General features: G+C 55.1%; 1 protein-coding gene across 1 annotated transcript in view; it reads right to left on the bottom strand.

The window, feature by feature from the left end:
* The window catches only part of tbck (TBC1 domain containing kinase), a 42,355-nt gene that overhangs the window by 18,203 nt on the left and 845 nt on the right, over positions 1-23,307 (bottom strand). Inside the window, 19 exon segments of the mRNA XM_047045417.1 lie at positions 7,079-7,168; positions 8,125-8,208; positions 8,971-9,021; positions 10,309-10,435; positions 10,612-10,674; positions 10,768-10,866; positions 11,012-11,144; positions 11,503-11,552; positions 12,584-12,683; positions 15,224-15,362; positions 16,792-16,940; positions 17,391-17,452; positions 17,626-17,687; positions 18,456-18,516; positions 18,976-19,117; positions 19,870-19,943; positions 20,858-20,972; positions 21,630-21,702; positions 22,782-23,020. Of these exon segments, the coding sequence (XP_046901373.1) occupies positions 7,079-7,168; positions 8,125-8,208; positions 8,971-9,021; positions 10,309-10,435; positions 10,612-10,674; positions 10,768-10,866; positions 11,012-11,144; positions 11,503-11,552; positions 12,584-12,683; positions 15,224-15,362; positions 16,792-16,940; positions 17,391-17,452; positions 17,626-17,687; positions 18,456-18,516; positions 18,976-19,117; positions 19,870-19,943; positions 20,858-20,972; positions 21,630-21,702; positions 22,782-22,974 (1,867 nt within the window). The 5' untranslated portion in view covers positions 22,975-23,020.

Genomic DNA, 23,307 nt, shown 5'->3' with positions numbered 1-23,307 from the left:
GATGACTGCAAATTTCCTTCTTCTTAATTCGGATAAAACCGAGGTTCAAATTTTTGGTCCGAAAAAAACACCGAAATAATTTATCCCATCTAACCTTAGACTTAGACGGCGTCAAAGTATCTCAAAGCCAGCTGGTAAAAAATCTGGGAGTCACAATGGACCCAGACCTTTCATTTGAGAGGGGAGGAGAGGAATGAGGATATTGGGTTGATTCTGTCTGGTTAATTGGGAGCAATCTCCCCTGGGGCCTGAAAGGTTTTCCAGTACCTGGTCTCGCTAGATTCACATCGCCCCTCAACACACACACACACCCACACACACACACCCACACACACACACACACACCCCCTTCCATCCCCTGGGGTAATGAGCGAGGGAGAGAGACAGGAGAGAGACATCTCAGTACTGACTGAGGGACACTTTTTCACTCAAGTTTAAGTAAGAAAGTGTGAGCTCTGACATATACTTCAGTGACAGTAGCCAATACTACAACCTGTTTTAGTGTCACGATGGTAACTGGAATGAGAGCAGTCAATGATTTAAAAAAAAACATTCTTTCAACCTTTCAAATATTATTTCCCCCCCCCCCCCCCCCAAAAAATGTAAAACTTTCCGGAAATATTTTAAAAACCTTTTAAAACGTTTTTTCATAACTGTTTTCCGAAAATATTGTCAACCTTTCTGCCAAAATTCTATTTTTTCAACTTTTCACAGACATTCCAATCCGAAGCGATGTACACCGGTTGATTTGAACTTGGAGTGTTCTTGTTATATACAGAACAATCTATGGTTTCCTTGCCAAAACACTTTGAACAAGACTAGAGAAACACAGGTAAAAGGACTGTCTGCAAGTCTTGAACTTCACAAGGGAATTAGTCACAGTGTGTAAAAAGGGACTAAATGTTGGACCAACATCAAAGCCATGTGAACCAACACAATCCACATATTATTCTCTGATGCAGACTGGTGAAAAGAACACTAATCTGTCTTTAAAAGGACAGAGTTGAACCCTTAATCTCAGGCCTTTCTAGTGACATCAGAGGTCAGTTATGAAGTTTGACATTCCAACCAGGAAGAGCAACAGTGGAGGTTCTACACCACTTCAACAAGGGGGGCCAAAACTGGGGGGGGCCAAGCTGGGACCAGTTGTACTGTACGATTAACATTACTGTTATCAGTTTTCTTCACTGCATTGCAGGCATTAACAGTCAAAAATACCATGTTTATAATGATTTCAGAATTCTACATTTTTGGGGGGGCACAAGGGGGGCCTGGCCCCCTGTATACCAATCTACTGACTGGTTGCTGTAACTGGTTGTTCTAACTTTATTAAACCATGCAATATTAGGTACAGGCTGTGTGTCCCCAACGTCAAGGAGACGTCTTGTTTCCAGGCGAGGAAGGGGGCGTTTCCCCCTCTCCTTCCTCCTGAAAGACTCAGGAGATGGAGACAAACGCACAGGAAACACCCACAGGAGCAGCGCTACATCGCAATATCTGATTGAAGCCTTAATTCTCCCTATTGTCCTCTGTAAGCTTCTAAAGACGACAGATGTTTTGTTTCCTCAGAATAGACGGGTTGATCTGAGGGGCCGCAGCGCTTCACGTCGTTCAAACAGGATTTATAATTTTCTTTCATTGGTGTTTTCTGCACACAAAAAAAGAGAAGCAGTTTGTGGGAGGGAGCTAAACAGGAAGTGCAGTCTGTGGGAGGGAGCTAAACAGGAAGTGCAGTGTGTGGGAGGGTGCTAAACAGGAAGTGCAGTGTGTGGGAGGGTGCTAAACAGGAAGTGCAGTGTGTGGGAGGGTGCTGAACAGGAAGTGCAGTTTGTGGGAGGATGCTAAACAGGAAGTGCAGTCTGTGGGGAGCGAGGAGGAAGAAGAGGAGGAGGGAGAGGAGGAGGAGGGAGAGTGAGAGGAGGAGCTAAACAGGAAGTGGTCATGACCTGATCACCTTGGACCACGGAGAGATTGATGAGGAGGCAAGGAGAGAGACGGATAACAAGGGAAGGAGAGAGATAGATGGAGAGAGAGACAGACATGGATGGATGGAGAGAGAGACAGACATGGATGGATGGATGGAGATAGAGAGAGCGAGGACGTGGAGAGAAAGAGAGCGAGAGAGAGAGAAAAGGGAAACAGGGTCAGATAGAGAACGAGATTGAAAGAGAATTGTGACAAATTTGGCAATACAGAGATCCTTCAGGGAGTGAAAGAGAGTGGGGAGAGAGAGAGAGAGAGAGAGAGAGAGAGAGAGAGAGAGAGAGAGAGAGAGAGAGAGAGAGAGCGCGAGAGAAAGAGCGAGAGAGCGAGAGAGAGAGCGCGCGAGAGAAAGAGGGAGAGAGCGAGAGAGCGAGCGAAGTGTGCAAATCATCACCAGAGGGGTGAGGGGTAGGCTTGGCCCTGCAGGAACTCAGGAAGGACAAAGTCCCTCCAACATTACTGTCTGTGTGTGTGTGCGCGGAGGCAATGTGATTCTTCCTGCTTTATCTGTGGACTGGGCCTGTAGCCAGAGCCATCCACCCCCTCCCTCACCTCCATCAGCTCTGCCCCGCGGGGAGAGGGGGCGGAGGGGGAGGAGGGGGGAGTGTCTAATGTTCCTTTACAGTGCCCTCCACAACTGTTCAGATATTTTAGCTTCAGGACACCTTTGTTGGAAGAGGGAGATGGAAAGATGGGAGGTGGGGAGGGGGAGAGGAGGGGGAAGGAGGGGGAGAGGAGGAGGGGAAGAGGAGGAGGGGGAGAGGAGGAGGGGGAGAGGGTGAGAAGGAGGGGGAGAGGGTGAGAAGGAGGGGGAGAGGGTGAGGGGGAGAATAGGAGGGGAAGAGGAGGAGGGGGAGAATAGGAGGGGAAGAGGAGGAGGGGGAGAGGGTGAGGGGAAGAGGAGGAGGGGGAGAGGGTGAGAGGGAGGGGGAGAATAGGAGGGGAAGAGGAGGAGGGGGAGAGGGTGAGGAGGAGGGGGAGAATAGGAGGGGAAGAGGAGGAGGGGGAGAGGGTGAGGGGGAGAGAGAGGGTGAGGAGGAGGGGGAGAATAGGAGGGGAAGAGAAGGAGGGGGAGAGGGTGAGGGGGAGAGGGGGAGAGGGTGAGAAGGAGGGGGAGAAGGTGAGGAGGAGGGGGAGAGGGTGAGGAGGAGGGGGAGAGGGTGAGGGGGAGAGGGTGAGAAGGAGGGGGAGAGGGTGAGAGGGTGAGGAGGAGGGGGAGAGGGTGAGAAGGAGGGGGAGAGGGTGAGGAGGAGGGGGAGAGGATGAGGAGGAGGGGGAGAGGGTGAGGGGGAGAGGGTGAGAAGGAGGGGGAGAGAATAGGAGGGGAAGAGGAGGAGGGGGAGAGGGTAAGGGGGAGAGGGTGAGAAGGAGGGGGAGAGGGTGAGAGGGTGAGGAGGAGGGGGAGAGGGTGAGGGGGAGGGGGAGAGGGTGAGAAGGAGGGGGAGAGGGTGAGAGGGTGAGGAGGAGGGGGAGAGGGTGAGGAGGAGGGGGAGAGGGTGAGAGGGTGAGAAGGAGGGGGAGAATAGGAGGGGAAGAGAAGGAGGGGGAGAGGAGGAGGGGGAGAGGGTGAGAAGGAGGGGGAGAATAGGAGGGGAAGAGGAGGAGGGGGAGAGGAGGAGGGGGAGAGGGTGAGAAGGAGGGGGAGAATAGGAGGGGAAGAGGAGGAGGGGGAGAGGGTGAGGGGGAGAGGGTGAGAAGGAGGGGGGAGAGGGTGAGAGGGTGAGGAGGAGGGGGAGAATAGGAGGGGAAGAGGAGGAGGGGGAGAGGGTGAGGGGGAGAGGGTGAGAAGGAGGGGGAGAATAGGAGGGGAAGAGGAGGAGGGGGAGAGGGTGAGGGGGAGAGGGTGAGGGGGAGGAGGAGGGGGAGAGGGTGAGAAGGAGGGGGAGAGGGTGAGGAGGAGGGGGAGAGGGTGAGGAGGAGGGGAGAGGGTGAGAAGGAGGGGGAGAGGGTGAGGAGGAGAGGGTGAGAAGGAGGGGGAGAGGGTGAGAGGGTGAGGAGGAGGGGGAGAGGGTGAGGAGGAGGGGAGAGGGTGAGGAGGAGGGGGAGAGGGTGAGAAGGAGGGGGAGAGGGTGAGAGGGTGAGGAGGAGGGGGAGAGGGTGAGGAGGAGGGGAGAGGGTGAGAAGGAGGGGGAGAGGGTGAGGAGGAGGGGGAGAGGGTGAGGAGGAGGGGGAGAGGGTGAGGAGGAGGGGGAGAGGGTGAGAGGGTGAGGAGGAGGGGAGAGGGTGAGAAGGAGGGGGAGAGGGTGAGGGGGAGAGGGTGAGAAGGAGGGGGAGAGGGTGAGAGGGTGAGGAGGAGGGGGAGAGGGTGAGGAGGAGGGGGAGAGGGTGAGAAGGAGGGGGAGAGGGTGAGAGGGTGAGGGGGAGAGGGTGAGAAGGAGGGGAAGAGGAGGAGGGGGAGAGGGTGAGGGGGAGAGGGTGAGAAGGAGGGGGAGAATAGGAGGGGAAGAGGATGAGGGGGAGAGGGTGAGGGGGAGGAGGAGGGGGAGAGGGTGAGAGGAGGGGGAGAGGGGGAGAGGGTGAGGAGGAGGGGGAGAGGGGTGAGGAGGAGGGGAGAGGGTGAGAAGGAGGGGGAGAGGGTGAGGAGGAGAGGGTGAGAAGGAGGGGGAGAGGGTGAGAGGGTGAGGAGGAGGGGGAGAGGGTGAGGAGGAGGGGGAGAGGGTGAGGAGGAGGGGGAGAGGGTGAGAAGGAGGGGGAGAGGGTGAGAGGGTGAGGAGGAGGGGGAGAGGGTGAGGAGGAGGGGAGAGGGTGAGAAGGAGGGGGAGAGGGTGAGGAGGAGGGGGAGAGGGTGAGAGGGTGAGGAGGAGGGGAGAGGGTGAGAAGGAGGGGGAGAGGGTGAGGGGGAGAGGGTGAGAAGGAGGGGGAGAGGGTAAGGGGGAGAGGGTGAGAAGGAGGGGGAGAGGGTGAGAGGGTGAGGAGGAGGGGGAGAGGGTGAGGGGGAGGGGGAGAGGGTGAGAAGGAGGGGGAGAGGGTGAGAGGGTGAGGAGGAGGGGGAGAGGGTGAGGAGGAGGGGAGAGGGTGAGAAGGAGGGGGAGAGGGTGAGGAGGAGGGGGAGAGGGTGAGAAGGAGGGGGAGAGGGTGAGAGGGTGAGGAGAAGGGGGAGAGGGTGAGAAGGAGGGGGAGAGGGTGAGGAGGAGGGGGAGAGGGTGAGGAGGAGGGGGAGAGGGTGAGAAGGAGGGGGAGAGGGTGAGAGGGGAGAGGGTGAGGAGGAGGGGGAGGAGGAGGGGGAGAGGGTGAGAAGGAGGGGGAGAGGGTGAGAGGGTGAGGAGGAGGGGGAGAGGGTGAGGAGGAGGGGAGAGGGTGAGAAGGAGGGGGAGAGGGTGAGGAGGAGGGGGAGAGGGTGAGGATGAGGGGGAGAGGGTGAGAGGGTGAGGAGGAGGGGGAGAGGGTGAGGAGGAGGGGGAGAGGGTGAGGAGGAGGGGGAGAGGGTGAGAAGGAGGGGAGAGGGTGAGAAGGAGGGGGAGAGGGTGAGGGGGAGAGGGTGAGAAGGAGGGGGAGAGGGGTGAGAGGGTGAGGAGGAGGGGGAGAGGGTGAGGAGGAGGGGGAGAGGGTGAGAAGGAGGGGGAGAGGGTGAGAGGGGAAGAGGGTGAGGAGGAGGGGGAGGAGGGGGGAGAGGGTGAGAAGGAGGGGGAGAGGGTGAGAGGGTGAGGAGGAGGGGGAGAGGGTGAGGAGGAGGGGGAGAGGGTGAGGAGGAGAGGGTGAGAAGGAGGGGGAGAGGGTGAGAGGGTGAGGAGGAGGGGGAGAGGGTGAGGAGGAGGGGAGAGGGTGAGAAGGAGGGGGAGAGGGTGAGGAGGAGGGGGAGAGGGTGAGAGGGTGAGGAGGAGGGGAGAGGGTGAGAAGGAGGGGGAGAGGGTGAGGGGGAGAGGGTGAGAAGGAGGGGGAGAGGGTGAGAGGGTGAGGAGGAGGGGGAGAGGGTGAGGAGGAGGGGGAGAGGGTGAGGAGGAGAGGGAGAGGGTGAGAAGGAGGGGGGAGAGGGTGAGGAGGAGGGGGAGAGGGTGAGGAGGAGGGGAGAGGGTGAGAAGGAGGGGGAGAGGGTGAGGAGGAGGGGGAGAGGGTGAGAAGGAGGGGGAGAGGGTGAGAGGGTGAGGAGAAGGGGGAGAGGGTGAGAAGGAGGGGGAGAGGGTGAGGAGGAGGGGGAGAGGGTGAGGAGGAGGGGGAGAGGGTGAGAAGGAGGGGGAGAGGGTGAGAGGGGAAGAGGGTGAGGAGGAGGGGGAGGAGGAGGGGGGAGGGGTGAGAAGGAGGGGGAGAGGGTGAGAGGGTGAGGAGGAGGGGGAGAGGGTGAGGAGGAGGGGGAGAGGGTGAGGAGGAGGGGGAGAGGGTGAGAAGGAGGGGGAGAGGGTGAGAGGGTGAGGAGGAGGGGGAGAGGGTGAGGAGGAGGGGAGAGGGTGAGAAGGAGGGGGAGAGGGTGAGGAGGAGGGGGAGAGGGTGAGGAGGAGGGGGAGAGGGTGAGGAGGAGGGGGAGAGGGGAGGGGTGAGGAGGAGGGAGAGGGTGAGGGGGGAGAGGGTGAGGGGGAGGGTGAGAAGGAGGGGGAGAGGGTGAGAGGGTGAGGAGGAGGGGGAGAGGGTGAGGAGGAGGGGGAGGAGGGTGAGAAGGAGGGGGGAGGGTGAGAAGGAGGGGGAGAGGGTGAGGGGGAGAGGGTGAGAAGGAGGGGGAGAGGGTGAGAGGGTGAGGAGGAGGGGGGAGAGGGTGAGGAGGAGGGGGAGAGGGTGAGAAGGAGGGGGAGAGGGTGAGGAGGAGGGGGGAGAGGGTGAGGAGGAGGGGAGAGGGTGAGAAGGAGGGGGAGAGGGTGAGGAGGAGGGGAGAGGGTGAGAGGGTGAGGAGGAGGGAAGAGGGTGAGGAGGAGGGGGAGAGGGTGAGAGGGAGGGGGAGAGGGTGAGAGGGAGGGGGAGAGGGTGAGGAGGAGGGGGAGAGGGTGAGAAGGAGGGGAGAGGGTGAGGGGTGATGAGGAGGGGGAGAGGGGTGAGGAGGAGGGGTGTGAGGGGGAGGGGAAGAGGGTGAGGAGGAGGGGGAGAGGGTGAGGAGGAGGGGAAGAGGGTGAGGAGGAGGGGGAGAGGGGTGAGAAGGAGGGGGAGAGGAGAGAATGTGAGGCTGCTGTACTCACATCTGGGATGAATCCGATGTCATTAAGGTGGTTGCTCAGCTCTGGGTCGTGGAACGCTATCATCTGGGAGAACACCGTCAGGTACTCTGAAGAACAGAGGAGAACACTGTCAGGTACTCTGAAGAACCGAGGAGAACACTGTCAGGTACTCTGAAGAACCGAGGAGAACACTGTCAGGTACTCTGAAGAACACTGTTAGGTACTCAGAAGAACCGAGGAGAACACTGTCAGGTACTCTGAAGAACACTGTTAGGTACTCAGAAGAACCGAGGAGAACACTGTCAGGTGCTCTGAAGAACAGAGGAGAAAGCTGTCAGGTACTCTGAAGAACAGAGGAGAACACTGTCAGGTACTCTGAAGAATCGAGGAGAACACCGTCAGGTACTCTGAAGAACACTGTCAGGTACTCTGAAGAACAGAGGAGAACACTGTCAGGTACTCTGAAGAACAGAGGAGAAAGCTGTCAGGTACTCTGAAGAACAGAGGGGGGGGGGAGGGAGCGGGAGAGAGAGAGTAAATGAAAGAGAAAGAGAGTGTATGTGTGAGGGAGAGAGAGGGAGAGAAAACAAGACTCTTAAGACAGAAACTCTGAGGTACTCTGCAAGCGTTCACTAAAGGGCAACCGTTTGCTGCGCCGCTGCGATGACTCCTGTCTAACAACAGGGGGGCCCAACTGTGACAGCTCTCCCTCGGGCTCCGCCCCTAGCCGGCGTCTCCTGGTACGACCCCACATCTCCTAATGACAACTCCCCTCCTCTGCCTGCCGACCGTCGCCGCGCCAACCCTTCCAATTAGTTTCCACGGTTACGGGCTACAACGTCAGGAAGCAGCAATTTAATGGACGGGGAGGCGTGACGCTACAGGCGCCGATGCTAACTTTAGCCTTAACTCTGAATTTTGTGGCTCGACGTCAGTTGGAGGGGCGAGGACGGGTTGCCAGGAAACCGGACGTGGGGGGGGGGGGGACGTTTCTAATGTAAATGAACGACTGGAACGACTGTGATGATGGAGGGGGTGTGTGTATGAGAGGGAGAAAGCTTACCTTGGATGACATGAGAGTTGTCCTTGAGGAAGAAGTTGTAGAGATACTTGGGGATGAAGGCAGACATGCAGGCATATGCCAGAGCTGGAGGGAGAGGAGGAGGAGGAGGGAGAGGAGGAGGGAGAGGAGGGAGAGGAGGAGGGAGAGGGGGAGGGAGAGGAGGAGGGATAGGGAGAGGAGGAGGGAGAGGGAGAGGAGGAGGGAGAGGAGGGAGAGGAGGGAGAGGAGGAGGGAGAGGGGGAGGGAGAGGGGGAGGGAGAGGGGGAGGGAGAGGAGGAGGGAGAGGGAGAGGAGGAGGGAGGAAGAGGAGGAGGGAGAGGGAGGAAGAGGGAAAGGAGGAGGGAGAGGAGGAGGGAGAGGGAGGAAGAGGGAGAGGAGGAGGGAGGAAGAGGGAGAGGAGGAGGGAGAGGGAGGAAGAGGGAAAGGAGGAGGGAGAGGGAGACGAGGAGGAGGGAGAGGAGGAGGGAGAGGAGGAGGAGGAGGGAGAGGAGGAGGGAGGAAGAGGGAAAGGAGGAGGGAGAGGGGGAGGGAGAGGAGGAGGAGGGAGAGGAGGAGGAGGGAGAGGGAGAAGAGGAGGGAGAGGAGGAGGAGGGAGGGAGAGGAGGAGGAAGAGGGAGAGGAGGAAGGAGAGAAGAAAAGTCACTAATTATGATCAGTTCTGCGCTTGGAATAACACCTGATATTTCACATCAAAATACACAAGTCACTGAGCAGATACGTGCACCTAATGTGACATGCTTCAAGACTAAGTACACTGGTGTCATCGCTAAGTAACCCAGCTGTCATTAAAGCTTTGACATGTTCTCAGTTAGCTGACAGACCGAGGGCAGCCAGAGCAACTCTCACCTTCATTGTTGAAGTTCAGGTAGAGGAAGGGAGCACAGAGAGAGTCCAAACCTGTTCCACACAATCCTCAGGATCAGTCACACGCAAGACCATTTGGTTACATGGAAATACTTGTGGAAATATATAAAACGTGAATCGATAAGTTTGAAATTGAGATTTTTGCGCGAATAAACACAAATGAACGCGAAGCGAAAATTCCCTTCTTTCACGCAAAGAATTCGCTTCGCGTTCGGTGTGAACACAGAATTATGAATGAAAACAAAAGAACAATAGAAGAGATGTTTATGTGTGCTGTTCTGGGATCAGCTAAGGCCGTTTTCAAGATCATCCAGAAGTTGAAGCGCCTACCCAGGCTACCGAGGGGCTGGTATATATATCGCTCTACTGGGGCACAGGTACCCCTTTTCATATCCCTTTTTTTTCTTCCAAGCTTGCTGCGCACAACGCACTACTAGGCTATAGAAACTCCCCTTGCTTAACCCACTATACAACAGTTCAGGGATGCAAGTTTGATATCAGTTTTGGCAGGGACATCAATAGTTAATGCGAGCGCGCACATTTCTTTCGCATTCATTTGAGCGCAAATACAGTTTTTTGAGCTTCATGTACCGGGGGCGGGGCCGGGGGCGGGGCAGGGGCAGTGGAGGAGGAGCTATTGTTTTTTATGTTTTTGTCAAAATAAGAGGATCGGTAGGCCTATCATTTAGAAACAACCTCAATTCTGACTTGTGTGCCGAGTCCAACACCTGGACTTGTGTGTGCGTGCTGCAGTGGCTGCTTGGCAACTTCAGAAGAGCACCCTGACATGGAATTTAGCGAGCATCGGCATGGGCTTTGATTTAACAAGTGCTGATTGGGATATTGCGTTTATGAGTTTATGAGCGTTTATGTGTTTATCCCGGCCTTATCAATCTAAATGAATGCACTGACTAATAAAATAAATTCTTGAAACTTAAACTAAATTTTACTGGGGCACAGCAGATTTATACTGGGGCACGTGGGGCAGTAAAAAGGGTCTAACGACGCCCCTGCGACTACCCCAGATAACTGGACACACTTGACAACCCAACAGCCACATGTCAGTCAAGGCTGAAATGGTGTGTCTTTAACGCCATCTGGTGGCAGACTGACCACAGTACAGCACCCCACTGGTCCAGGTGTGTTTGATTTACAGCTTGGCACCGCTGGGAATGTCAACCGTGTTTCATTATGCCGTGGAATAAATCAAGCTTTTATCATATGCATAATAACTGTCTAGGAATGGCTAATGTTTAAAGTGCACTTGATTCATGTTATGACTCGTTTGAGGTGCCCTTGATTTGAGTGCGTGGGCCTCACCCTGCCAGTAGACCAGCTCGGGGTGGGACACCACCCAGGCCTTCAGCACGCGGCGGAACTTGACGTGACCCTGGGGCGACGACAGCAGCTCGTCATACTGGTGACAGCGAGGGATGTCTACCTCAATCTGGACACACGCACACCCCCCCCCCCCCCCCCCCCCCCCCCCCCCACACACACCCCACACACACCCCACACACACACCCACACACACACACACAGAAAGACACAGGGTTTAAGAGATGTACACTGTGCGTGTTGTCAGCTGTGTCAGCTGCCCCGATGACATAACGTTCTCCGTACCTGTCGATCAGTCGGTATGGGCGTGTCCTTGTCTATGCTGTCGTATTTAGCCTGGATATCCCCCTGAACCAACGAAAACATCAATCAGTCCAGGTCAAACACATGTAGATACAATCCCCCACCCCCCGTTTCCTAAGTGAAGTGGTCCAGTCCTACCTCCACGCCCAGCAGAGCGGACCACGCCAAGCCCCTGACCAGGGGGGGGATGTCCACCCGCGCCTCCTTCCACACCTGGGTCTTCTTGTAAGGGTAGGCCTGAGGACGCAGGCAAACCCAGGGCCTGTTTCAATACTCTAGACATGCAGCCTTCCCTCCTTAACACCTTGATGCCCAACCAAGGCCCTGAGGGCAGTGATGGTGCAGGTGTGTGTGTGTGCATGTGTGCAGGTGTGTGTGTGACCTGCAGCAGCCTGTTGAAGAGGATGATGCGTGTGAGCTGGTACTCTGTGTCTCTCTCCCGGATGATGAGGGGCAGGGACACGGCCGAGGCCTGCAGCTCACTGCTGCTGATGGACTGGGGCAGGCTGCAGGGTCTGGAGGAGACAGGAGAGAGAGGGGCAGGCTGCAGGGTGTGGAGGACACAGGAGAGAGAAGGGGCTGGAGGACACAGGAGAGAGAGGCTGGAGGAGACAGGAGAGAGAGGCTGGAGGAGACAGGAGAGAGAGGCTGGAGGAGACAGGAGAGAGAGGCTGGAGGAGACAGGAGAGAGAGACTGGAGGAGACAGGAGAGAGGAGAGGGTGTGGAGGAGACAGGAGAGGGTCTGGAGGAGGGGAAGGCAACTCAACTGAGGAACAGTAGGAGGCAGAAGGACAGGAGGGGGGGAGAGGAGAAAAGCGGTGGGGGAGATGGGAGGAGGAGAGGACACGCTTGAGGAACTTTTCTTGACTTACTCTTCCTCCAGTATGGGGTAATAAGCCTCTCCTGCTACATCCTTCAGCCTCTGGAAACAGACAAACAGACATCTGGAATGATGGAGATTGATTTGGCTGCTTTGGAAGAGCAGAGGTCTTCCTGAGCGCTCTGATCTTCAAACACCAGGGGTCCTGTCGGCCCGGTGTGTCTGGCCAGGGTCTGGCCTGGGTCAGCAGGGGCTTCCTACACACAGCCAACTACATCATGTGGAGATTCATACTGAGTTGATACCAAATCTAATTCTAAGTCATGTCCCCTGTCCCAGAGGGCCTCACAGATGTCCTCAGATCAGCTGCTATAACCAACCTAGACCCTCCAGGAAGACAAGACAGATGTCCTCAGATCAGCTGCTATAACCAACCTAGACCCTCCAGGAAGACAAGACAGATGTCCTCAGATCAGCTGCTATAACCAACCTAGACCCTCCAGGAAGACAAGACAGATGTCCTCAGATCAGCTGCTATAACCAACCTAGACCCTCCAGGAAGACAAGACAGATGTCCTCAGATCAGCTGCTATAACCAACCTAGACCCTCCAGGAAGACAAGACAGATGTCCTCAGATCAGCTGCTATAACCAACCTAGACCCTCCAGGAAGACAAGACAGATGTCCTCAGATCAGCTGCTATAACCAACCTAGACCCTCCAGGAAGACAAGACAGATGTCCTCAGATCAGCTGCTATAACCAACCTAGACCCTCCAGGAAGACAAGACAGATGTCCTCAGATCAGCTGCTATAACCAACCTAGACCCTCCAGGAAGACAAGACAGATGTCCTCAGATCAGCTGCTATAACCAACCTAGACCCTCAAGGAAGACAAGACAGATGTCCTCAGATCAGCTGCTATAACCAACCTAGACCCTCAAGATGTCCTCAAATCAGCAGCTATAACCAACCTAGACCCTCAAGGAAGACAAGGACAACTGAAATGACTTATGTATCGGTGATGCGAGGATGTTGATCAAATATGGGTGATGAGGATATTGATCAGATATCGGTGATGTGAGGATATTGATCAGATATTGGTGATGTGCTGGCGTCTCCAGGAAGCACGTACGTTTCGCAGCTGGCAGAGGGACAGAGTGACGGTGGTGTCGTCCAATAGGAAACTCCGGTCCCTACCCTGGCCAAACGACTCCCCGTCCTCTAGCAGGAACCTGAGGGAGGGAGGGGGGGGGGGGAGAGGGAGAGGAGACCGATTAGAAAGGAGAGCGAGAGAGGGAAGACTGAGTACTCCCCGTCCTCTAGCAGGAACCTGAGGGAGGGAGCTGGAAGGGGAGAGGGAGGGATGCACAGCTATTTGTAATGAACAGTCATTTGGCAGAGCGCAGACTGGAGGAGGAGGAGGGAGGAGGGAGGAGCGGGTTACTTGGGCAGGGTGCAGACTGGAGGAGGAGGAGGGAGGAGCAGGTTACTTGGGCAGGGTGCAGACTGGAGGAGGAGGAGGGAGGAGGGAGGAGCAGGTTACTTGGGCAGGGTGCAGACTGTAGGAGGAGGAGGGAGGAGCAGGTTACTTGGGCAGGGTGCAGACTGGAGGAGGAGGAGGGAGGAGCAGGTTACTTGGGCAGGGTGCAGACTGGAGGAGGAGGAGGGAGGAGCAGGTTACTTGGGCAGAGTGCAGACTGGAGGAGGAGGAGGGAGGAGCAGGTTACTTGGGCAGGGTGCAGACTGGAGGAGGAGGAGGGAGGAGGGAGGGAGGAGCAGGTTACTTGGGCAGGGTGCAGACTGGAGGAGGAGGAGGGAGGAGCAGGTTACTTGGGCAGGGAGCAGACTGGAGAAGGAGGAGGGAGGAGGGAGGGAGGGAGGAGCAGGTTACTTGGGCAGAGTGCAGACTGGAGGAGGAGGAGGGAGGAGGGAGGAGCAGGTTACTTGGGCAGGGTGCAGACTGGAGGAGGAGGAGGGAAGAGCAGGTTACTTGGGCAGGGTGCAGACTGGAGGAGGAGGAAGGAGGAGGGAGGAGCAGGTTACTTGGGCAGGGTGCAGACTGGAGGAGGAGGAGGGAAGAGCAGGTTACTTGGGCAGGGTGCAGACTGGAGGAGGAGGAGGGAGGAGGGAGGAGCAGGTTACTTGGGCAGATTGCAGACTGGAGGAGGAGGAGGGAGGAGCAGGTTACTTGGGCAGAGTGCAGACTGGAGGAGGAGGAGGGAGGAGGGAGGAGCAGGTTACTTGGGCAGGGTGCAGACTGGAGGAGGAGGAGGGAGGAGGGAGGAGCAGGTTACTTGGGCAGGGTGCAGACTGGAGGAGGAGGAGGGAGGAGCAGGTTACTTGGGCAGGGTGCAGACTGGAGGAGGAGGAGGGAGGAGGGAGGAGCAGGTTACTTGGGCAGGGTGCAGACTGGAGGAGGAGGAGGAAGGAGGGAAGAGCAGGTTACTTGGGCAGGGTGCAGACTGGAGAAGGAGGAGGGAGGGAGGAGCAGGTTACTTGGGCAGGGTGCAGACTGGAGGAGGAGGAGGGAGGAGGGAGGAGCAGGTTACTTGGGCAGGGTGCAGACTGGAGGAGGAGGAGGGAGGAGCAGGTTACTTGGGCAGGGTGCAGACTGGAGGAGGAGGAGGGAGGAGCAGGTTACTTGGGCAGGGTGCAGACTGGAGGAGGAGGAGGGAGGAGGGAGGAGCAGGTTACTTGGGCAGGGTGCAGACTGGAGGAGGAGGAGGGAGGAGCAGGTTACTTGGGCAGGGTGCAGACTGGAGGAGGGAGGAGGGAGGAGCAGGTTACTTGGGCAGGGTGCAGACTGGAGGAGGAGGAGGGAGGAGCAGGTTACTTGGGCAGGGTGCAGACTGGAGGAGGAGGAGGGAGGAGCAGGTTACTAGGGCAGGGTGCAGACTGGAGGAGGAGGAGGGAGGAGCAGGTTACTTGGGCAGGGTGCAGACTGGAGGAGGAGGAGGGAGGAGCAGGTTACTTGGGCAGGGTGCAGACTGTAGGAGGAGGAGGGAGGAGCAGGTTCCTTGGGCAGAGTGCAGACTGGAGGAGGAGGAGGGAGGAGCAGGTTACTTGGGCAGGGTGCAGACTGGAGGAGGAGGAGGGAGGAGGGAGGGAGGAGCAGGTTACTTGGGCAGGGTGCAGACTGGAGGAGGAGGAGGGAGGAGCAGGTTACTTGGGCAGGGTGCAGACTGGAGGAGGAGGAGGGAAGAGCAGGTTACTTGGGCAGGGTGCAGACTGGAGGAGGAGGAGGGAAGAGCAGGTTACTTGGGCAGGGTGCAGACTGGAGGAGGGAGGAGGGAGGAGCAGGTTACTTGGGCAGGGTGCAGACTGGAGGAGGAGGAGGGAGGAGCAGGTTACTTGGGCAGGGTGCAGACTGGAGGAGGAGGAGGGAGGAGCAGGTTACTTGGGCAGGGTGCAGACTGGAGGAGGAGGAGGGAGGAGCAGGTTACTTGGGCAGGGTGCAGACTGGAGGAGGAGGAGGGAAGAGCAGGTTACTTGGGCAGGGTGCAGACTGGAGGAGGAGGAGGGAAGAGCAGGTTACTTGGGCAGGGTGCAGACTGGAGGAGGAGGAGGGAGGAGGGAGGAGCAGATTACTTGGGCAGGGTGCAGACTGGAGGAGGAGGAGGGAGGAGCAGGTTACTTGGGCAGGGTGCAGAGTGGAGGAGGAGGAGGGAGGAGCAGGTTACTTGGGCAGGGTGCAGACTGGAGGAGGAGGAGGGAGGAGCAGGTTACTTGGGCAGGGTGCAGACTGGAGGAGGAGGAGGGAGGAGCAGGTTACTTGGGCAGGGTGCAGACTGGAGGCTTGGACAGGATGATCTCCTTGTTGGTGAGCTCCTTCTCCAGGTCTCCTCCGGCCAGACACCACAGGTGGTACACCTCATCTATGGCTCTCTCAGCCAGGTAGTCCTCCTCCTCGTCTAAACACACACACACACACACACACACCCACATTACACCCACATTACACCCACATTACACACACATATATATGATACATTTACATTTACATTTATTCATTTAGCAGACGCTTTTATCCAAAGCGACTTCCAAGAGAGAGCTTCACAAAGTGCATAGGTCACTGATAATAACAACAAGATAGCCCCAGAGCATTGCGGGTAGTCAAAAACAAGAAGTACATATTGTGAACAACCAAAAAATAGTGCTAAAGGGAAGAAACCATAAGAGCATGTAGTTAAACAAGTTAAAAATTACACAACATTAATCTAAGTGCAGGTGTACCTGTAGGAAAGCAATAAAAATAGGATTAACTAAAAAAGAATACAACAGTTTAAATCAGCTACCACTAACCAACAAGAGCAACAGTCTAAGCAAGAGGAACCTTGTGAACCTTGAGGAAACTAGCGTTGGGTTCAGCAAACCATTCCTAAGTACCATTGTACTCCCGGAACAAGTGTGTCTTGAGCCTTCTCTTGAAAGTGGAGAGACAGTCCGTGTCTCTGATGGAGGTGGGGAGTTGATTCCACCACTGGGGTGCCAGGCAGGAGAAGAGCTTGTGCTGGGACCGGGCGGTCTTGAGAGGTGGGACCACCAGGCGGTTGTCTGAAGAAGACCGTAGGTGGCGGGTGGGGGTGTAAGGCTGCAGGAGAGACTTGATGTAGTCGGGTGCAGTCCCGTTCACTGCTCGGAAGGTCAGTACCAGGGTCTTGAATCTGATGCGGGCCGTTATGGGTAGCCAGTGGAGGGAGATGAGGAGCGGGATAACGTGGGAGCGTCTGGGTAGATTGTAGACCAGGCGGGCCGCTGCGTTCTGAATCCTCTGAAGAGGGCGGGTTGCGCATGATGGGAGACCGGCGAGCAGCGAGTTGCAGTAGTCCAACTTGGAGAGGACAAGTGCTTGGACAAGCAGCTGGGTGGAGTGCTCAGACAGGTATCTCCTGATCTTCCGGATGTTGTAGAGGGTGAATCTACACGACCGGGAGACCGCAGCAATGTGGGCCGTGAGGGAGAGCTCGTCATCCATGGTAACCCCAAGGTTCCTGGCAGAGGATGAGGGGGTCACCGTCGCAGATCCCAGGGTGATTGAGAAGTCATGGGAGATGGAGGGTTTGGCCGGGATGATGAGAAGTTCCGTTTTGGCAAGGTTCAGCTGGAGGTGGTGCTCAGTCATCCAGGCGGAGATGTCTGCGAGGCAGGCCTCAATCCTAGCTGAGATCCCCGGATCGGTCGGAGGGAATGACAGGTACAGCTGCGTGTCGTCAGCGTAGCAGTGGTAGGAGAAGCCATGGGAGGTGATGATTGGTCCAAGTGAGGTGGTGTACAGAGAGAAGAGGAGGGGACCAAGGACGGAGCCCTGATGCGTGTGTGTGTGTGTGTGTGTGCAGGGACCTGGGCAGAGCTTGCTGAGCTGGTCTGGGAGCTCCAGCAGGGCGCAGCGTAGCGAGGAGGAGAACAGGCCTGGGGGGGGCTGGAAGGGGTTGCAGAGACCAGACACCCCCTCAAACACTGGGTCAGACAGCAGCTCTGCTGGAGTCGGCCTGGGGGGGAGGAAGAAAGGGGGTAGGGAGAGGGGGTGGGGAGAGGGGGAAGGGAGAGGGGGAAGGCAAGGAGAGGGGGAGGAGGTGAGGAAGACGGGGTGGGGAGAGGGGGTGGGGGGCAGGGGGATAAGAAGTCTGTTTGCTCCACTTAGGGAACCACTGTCACGTCTTAGATGTGGTTTGTTTATTTTACATCAAGTCATATAGAATTTAAACAATGGGGTATTTCTGTTTGGAATTAGACCCGTGTTCCAATGGTCATATGGTTTGATTCATGTAGCATATGGATCCCAAACACTGTTTAAGCCGGATGTAGACCACAGATCCCAGGGCTTAGCTGTGTATATACTGTATACAGTATAAGACGACACCATGAGCTACAGTCTACACAGAGTCATGTCTGAAAGAAGCACGGCCAGTTAACAGGATATGATGTCATGGTGGGTTTACCTTTGGGATGGCAGGAAGGTCAGACATTTCCTCAGTAAGTCCAAGACTTTCTCTGGGAGGGTCTGTGATGTTGCGAAAGCATTAGTTACACTCCCATGCAGTCCACTGGCTTCATCCTAGTGTTATTGAGACAGGCACTTCTCCTCTCCTCCCCTATCTCCCACTACTCCTACCCCCTTCTCTCCTCCCCCCTCTCCCTTTACTCCTATCCCCTTCTCTCCCCTCCCTCTCCTACCTTGATGGCATCAAGACAGCCATGTTCCTCAGCCAGCACAGTGACTATCTCGTCCATACAGCCTGGTGAGACAGAGAGGGTTTCAGACAAAGGGGGTTTCCATGGTTAATGTCTGGCACACATTCCTGCCCCTACGGATGGTACTGTGATGGGGGAGTCCTGACCTACAGAGTGATGGGGGAGTCCTGACCTACAGAGAGTGATGGGGGAGTCCTGACCTACAGAGAGTGATGGGGGAGTCCTGACCTACAGAGTGATGGGGGAGTCCTGACCTACAGAGTGATGGGGGAGACCTGACCTACAGAGAGTGATGGGGGAGTCCTGACCTACAGAGAGTGATGGGGGAGTCCTGACCTACAGAGTGATGGGGGAGTCCTGACCTACAGAGTGATGGGGGAGTCCTGACCCACAGAGTGATGGGGGAGACCTGACCTACAGAGTGATGGGGGAGTCCTGACCTACAGAGTGATGGGGGAGACCTGACCTACAGAGTGATGGGGGAGTCCTGACCTACAGAGTGATGGGGGAGTCCTGACCTACAGAGTGATGGGGGAGTCCTGACCTACAGAGAGTGATGGGGGAGTCCTGACCTACAGAGTGATGGGGGAGTCCTGACCTACAGAGTGATGGGGGAGTCCTGACCTACAGAGAGTGATGGGGGAGTCCTGACCTACAGAGTGATGGGGGAGTCCTGACCTACAGAGTGATGGGGTAGTCCTGACCTACAGAGTGATGGGGGAGTCCTGACCTACAGAGTGATGGGGGAGTCCTGACCTACAGAGTGATGGGGGAGTCCTGACCTACAGAGTGATGGGGGAGACCTGACCTACCCAGAGTGATGATGAATTTCAACCTCTCTCTGATCTCAATGTTGTGCAGAAGTCTCCTGCCCTGCAGACCAATGAGAAAACTCGTCAAATGATACAGACGACTGTCCAGGATGGGAGGGAGAGAGGGGGAGAAAGGGGGAGAGAGAGAGTGGGGGAGAGAGAGAGAGGGGGAGAGAGAGAGGGAGGGGGAGAGAGAGAGGGAGGGAGGGAGAGAGAGAGAGTGGGGAGAGAAAGAGGGGGAAAGAGAGAGGGAGGGGGAGAGAGAGAGAGAGGGGGAAAGAGAGAGAAAGAGGGGGAGAGAGAGAGAGAGGGGGAGAGAGAGAGAAAGAGGGGGAGAGAGAGAGAGAGGGGGAGAGAGAGAGGGAGGGAGGGGGGGAGAGGGGGAAAGAGAGAGAAAGAAAGGGGAGAGAGAGAGAGAGGGGGAGAGAGAGAGGGGGAGGGAGGGGGGGGAGAGAGAGAGAGAGGGGGAGGGAGGAATGGATGAATGAATAAAATGAATAAAAGTAGTAGTGAGTCGTACAGCACACAGCTCAAAGAGCAGCACCCCCAGAGACCACACGTCAGCTTTGGGTCCGGAGGGCAGGGGGGCGTCGCCACTGGAGGGGTCGCTGAGGTGGGCTGAGCCCTGGGCAATGACCTCCGGAGCCAAGTATGATGGATATCTGGGGGAGGGAGATCACACACATACACACAAGTACACACACAGGTACATACACACACACAGGTACACACACAGGTACACACAAACATTAACCCAGTGGCCTCTTGGTACTGTTTCATCTCCTTCATTGACTATTGTTACTGATTATTATGACGTTGAACAGGCTCCATCATTAGTGTCCACAGCAGTCTTTGAAACCTCATCTCTCTCTCTGGTCTGTGTACCGGGGGTCATGTGACTCATCAAGGAGCCTTTACAGACACGCTCATGACATCACTAAACCAGGGCTTCTCTCATGGATGTGAAAACACACAAAGACATCAGAGTTCAGAAGAGAGTGTGTGTGTGTGTTCTCTATCTCTCTCTCAGACACACACACAGGCTCGCTCCCCAACAGGATATTACAGAGACAGATCTCTGTTCTCAGCCACACAGGGAAGGAAATGTCTTTGATATCCACAGCATGGTTTCTATAACAAAGACCCATTAGAAGTCTATCTCACATATTTCAGTACTTTTTTTTGTAATAGTAGCTGATAGTCCCCATGTTCTTTACAGTTCTGGATCTGGGTCTTGCACATAAGAACTTAGATTTAAGGTTTAAAGACTTAATAGGTTAAATTGCCCTCTTATCCACACAATAGTATTCAGTGTATAATGTCCAATGTGTTGAACATTAGCAGTCAATACAATATAGTATATTACAGTGAAATGTGTTGACTATATAGATACCCAAACTGTGTAAGGTCTTACCCAATAGGGAAGTCCACATCTGCCCCACGATCAGTCATGTGATACAGGCCAAACTTGGCCAGCTTCACGTTACCCTGGAGACGACAGGATGAAAAAGGAGGGGAGGCGACAGAAGATGAGAGGACAAGAGAGGAAAAGCGTCTGTGTCGTGAGATATGTTGTGGTGTAGGCTGCTGTGTTGTGGTGCAGGCTGCTGTGTTGTGGTGTAGGCTGCTGTGTTGTGGTGTAGGCTGCTGTGTCGTGGTGTAGGCTGCTGTGTCGTGGTGTAGGCTGCTGTGTCGTGGTGTAGGCTGCTGTGTCGTGGTGTAGGCTGCTGTGTCGTGGTGTAGGCTGCTGTGTCGTGGTGTAGGCTGCTGTGTCGTGGTGTAGGCTGCTGTGTCGTGGTGTAGGCTGCTGTGTCGTGGTGTAGGCTGCTGTGTCGTGGTGTAGGCTGCTGTGTCGTGGTGTAGGCTGCTGTGTCGTGGTGTAGGCTGCTGTGTCGTGGTGTAGGCTGCTGTGTCGTGGTGTAGGCTGCTGTGTCGTGGTGTAGGCTGCTGTGTCGTGGTGTAGGCTGCTGTGTCGTGGTGTAGGCTGCTGTGTTGTGGTTTAGGCTGCTGTGTTGTGGTTTAGGCTGCTGTGTTGTGGTGTAGGCTGCTGTGTTGTGGTTTAGGCTGCTGTGTTGTGGTTTAGGCTGCTGTGTTGTGGTGTAGGCTGCTGTGTTGTGGTGTAGGCTGCTGTGTCGTGGTGTAGGCTGCTGTGTCGTGGTGTAGGCTGCTGTGTTGTGGTTTAGGCTGCTGTGTTGTGGTGTAGGCTGCTGTGTTGTGGTGTAGGCTGCTGTGTTGTGTAGGCTGCTGTGTTGTGGTGTAGGCTGCTGTGTTGTGTAGGCTGCTGTGTTGTGGTGTAGGCTGCTGTGTTGTGGTGCAGGCTGCTGTGTCGTGGTGCAGGCTGCTGTGTCGTGGTGTAGGCTGCTGTGTCGTGAGAGGAGTGGCTGTGACTGGAGGGAGAATACCTTGCAGTCCAGGAGGACGTTGTGTGAGTTGAGAGCACGGTGGACCATGCGGTGTTTGTTCATGAAGACCAACCCTTCCAGCACCTCGTAGGCTATCTGCAGAACCCTCTCTGGGCTGGGACACACAAACACTAGTTGAGGTATATATATTTATATACAGTACCAGTCAAAAGTTTGGACAAGTTATATATTTGTTAGTTTTTTTGTTCTTGTTTTGTATCATACAGACACAGGGCATTTAGTGTGTGATAAACCCCTAAATGTATCAAGCAAGGATCAAACACACGCTTGTTTCAGAACACCCAAACACACGCTTGTTTCAGAACACCCAGTGCACTTATTCCAGTGCAACTGATTAAACTGTCCCCAGACAGTTATCTGAGGTATTCTGGACCGGAACCAGAGCTGGGAAGTAACAAAGTACAAATAATTTTTTGAAATTGGTTAAAAGATTATTTAAAATAAATAAATAAAAAGTTATTGAGCATGTCAGAGCCCACACTTCTTTACTTTAACTTGAGTGAAAAAGTATAGTCAGTACATCGACTTTTACCAGAATCTTTTTAAACATGAGTATCTGGCTTTCTTCTCGAGTGAAGGATGAGTGGACTGTACCATCTCTGACCTGAACATCAGACAGTCACACCCCTTTACACAGCCTGTTAAAGTGTGGCAGCTTCAGCCCGCCTCGCTCTTCTGTATACAAGGTAGCGTGTGCGACGGCCGGGCCCCCAGGTCTTCCCCACGGAGCCTGTGCTGTCTGGGTCCTCACCTCACTGTCTTCCCCTGCTTCTGGAAGTCGTTCAGGCTGCTCTCATAGTGCTCCGCCACCACAACCAGTCGCTCTGGACGAGAGAGGACAAGAGGCATTGCGGTGAAATAAAAACATGAAGAAGAAAACAAAGATGGAGGACGGGAACAGCAACTGAGGCAATATGTTCTTTCCACCTGGTGACTGAAGCACAGAGAGCTACGCCTCATTACATTCTTGTTTGGTTTATACACTCTTCCTCAGCTCCAAATAGTCACCAAGCACCTTAATATGGTCAGGGTATAAGTTTGCAGTCTGCTTACACAACACGGTGTGCAATTACAAAGCTGTAAATATGTTCACTGCTGTCTCAACCTTCCCGTCTGGTCAACAACATGTCAACAAAGTTGTAATGAAAACAACCGCTTGCTGAGACAGTCTGTGAGGAAACGCAAGAAACATCTGGCCATTAAAGAAGATAGAGCAACAGTTAAAAAGCAAGATTTCAACATCTCTGGAAGTCAGTCAAATGGAAGATGAGACACAGAGTCTGCTCGCAGCCTTCGGGGTCTATACTTTGACCATTTCTGAGCTTCAAACGTCATGTCTTCAGAACAAAAGCCTTCTGCCAAACAGCCAGGGCCTGTGAAGGGATTGGGCATCTCATAAACATACTAACAAATGTACTACGACATGGGTGGTAAACAATAAGAGAACACCTCAAACATGCACCTTCTGCGATGTACCATCCAAAAATCCAGTCACCGCTGGATAAAAATAACCATCATTAAATAAACAACACTACATTAAAAAAGACCATTTATGACCTTGTTTTACAGACTTTTACACACTTAAAAATCCTGCTGCAGAGCTGAGAACATCGTAAATGCATGAAGAGAGGGCTTTCACGGAAAGCCTACTACTGTACTACGACTCCATGGCCCCTTTGTGTTTAATGTGTCTGCTAGCTGACAAGTGGTTACTTAGTTTATATAGTAAAGAGACAGTTCCTTGACTCTGAATGATAGAAAGATAGACTACCGAAATCCTTCTATCATCCACACTTCCATCATCATTCATCCTTCTATCCATCCTCTGCTGTCCTTTCCACAAGCACAACGCGTCCTGAAGCGAGAAGATAATCTGAGCCTCTGAAGGCTCCGGAGCCCGTACCGTGCTTCCCCCGGGTGATGTCCACGTACTGGCAGAGACGCGGGTGTGTGAGGGTCTTCAGGAGCTGGAAGCGGCCCAGGATCTTGATGGAGTTGGGGGTGAGGGGCAGGCCGTTGCTACCGCACACGTCGTGGGGGAGGGCCGAGGCGAAGAAGGTGAACGCCCCCAGCTGGGCGTCTCTGAGTGGTCGCATGGCGGGCCGTCGTCCCTGGGCACAGTCTGGGCCAGCGCTGGGGCACCTGGGACAAGCAGGGTCAGAGGGAGAACGTCTGTATCAAGGGGTCGCAGGTTCAAATCCTCCTCTGTACCTCACTTTGGTTTAAAGTGTCTGATTGATGGATATGTTAGATAACATACTGTAGCCTAAATATATATTTATTGGTCGCTGTCTAATGCAGTAGTGGATTTTTTTTTATGAATCTAGAGATCCAGGAAGGGCTCTCTCTGCCCCATGTTGGGTCTTGTGGTGCGTGTCTAAATGTATCCTTGAGTTAGGGCAGCCAGCTGCTTAGCCTAACAACCAGGT

Source organism: Hypomesus transpacificus, chromosome 22 (assembly GCF_021917145.1).
Source record: "Hypomesus transpacificus isolate Combined female chromosome 22, fHypTra1, whole genome shotgun sequence".
In the NCBI taxonomy this organism is placed as follows: Eukaryota; Metazoa; Chordata; class Actinopteri; order Osmeriformes; family Osmeridae; genus Hypomesus; species Hypomesus transpacificus.
Note: the sequence above shows the minus strand (reverse complement) of the source record. Positions and strands in the feature narration are given on the sequence as shown.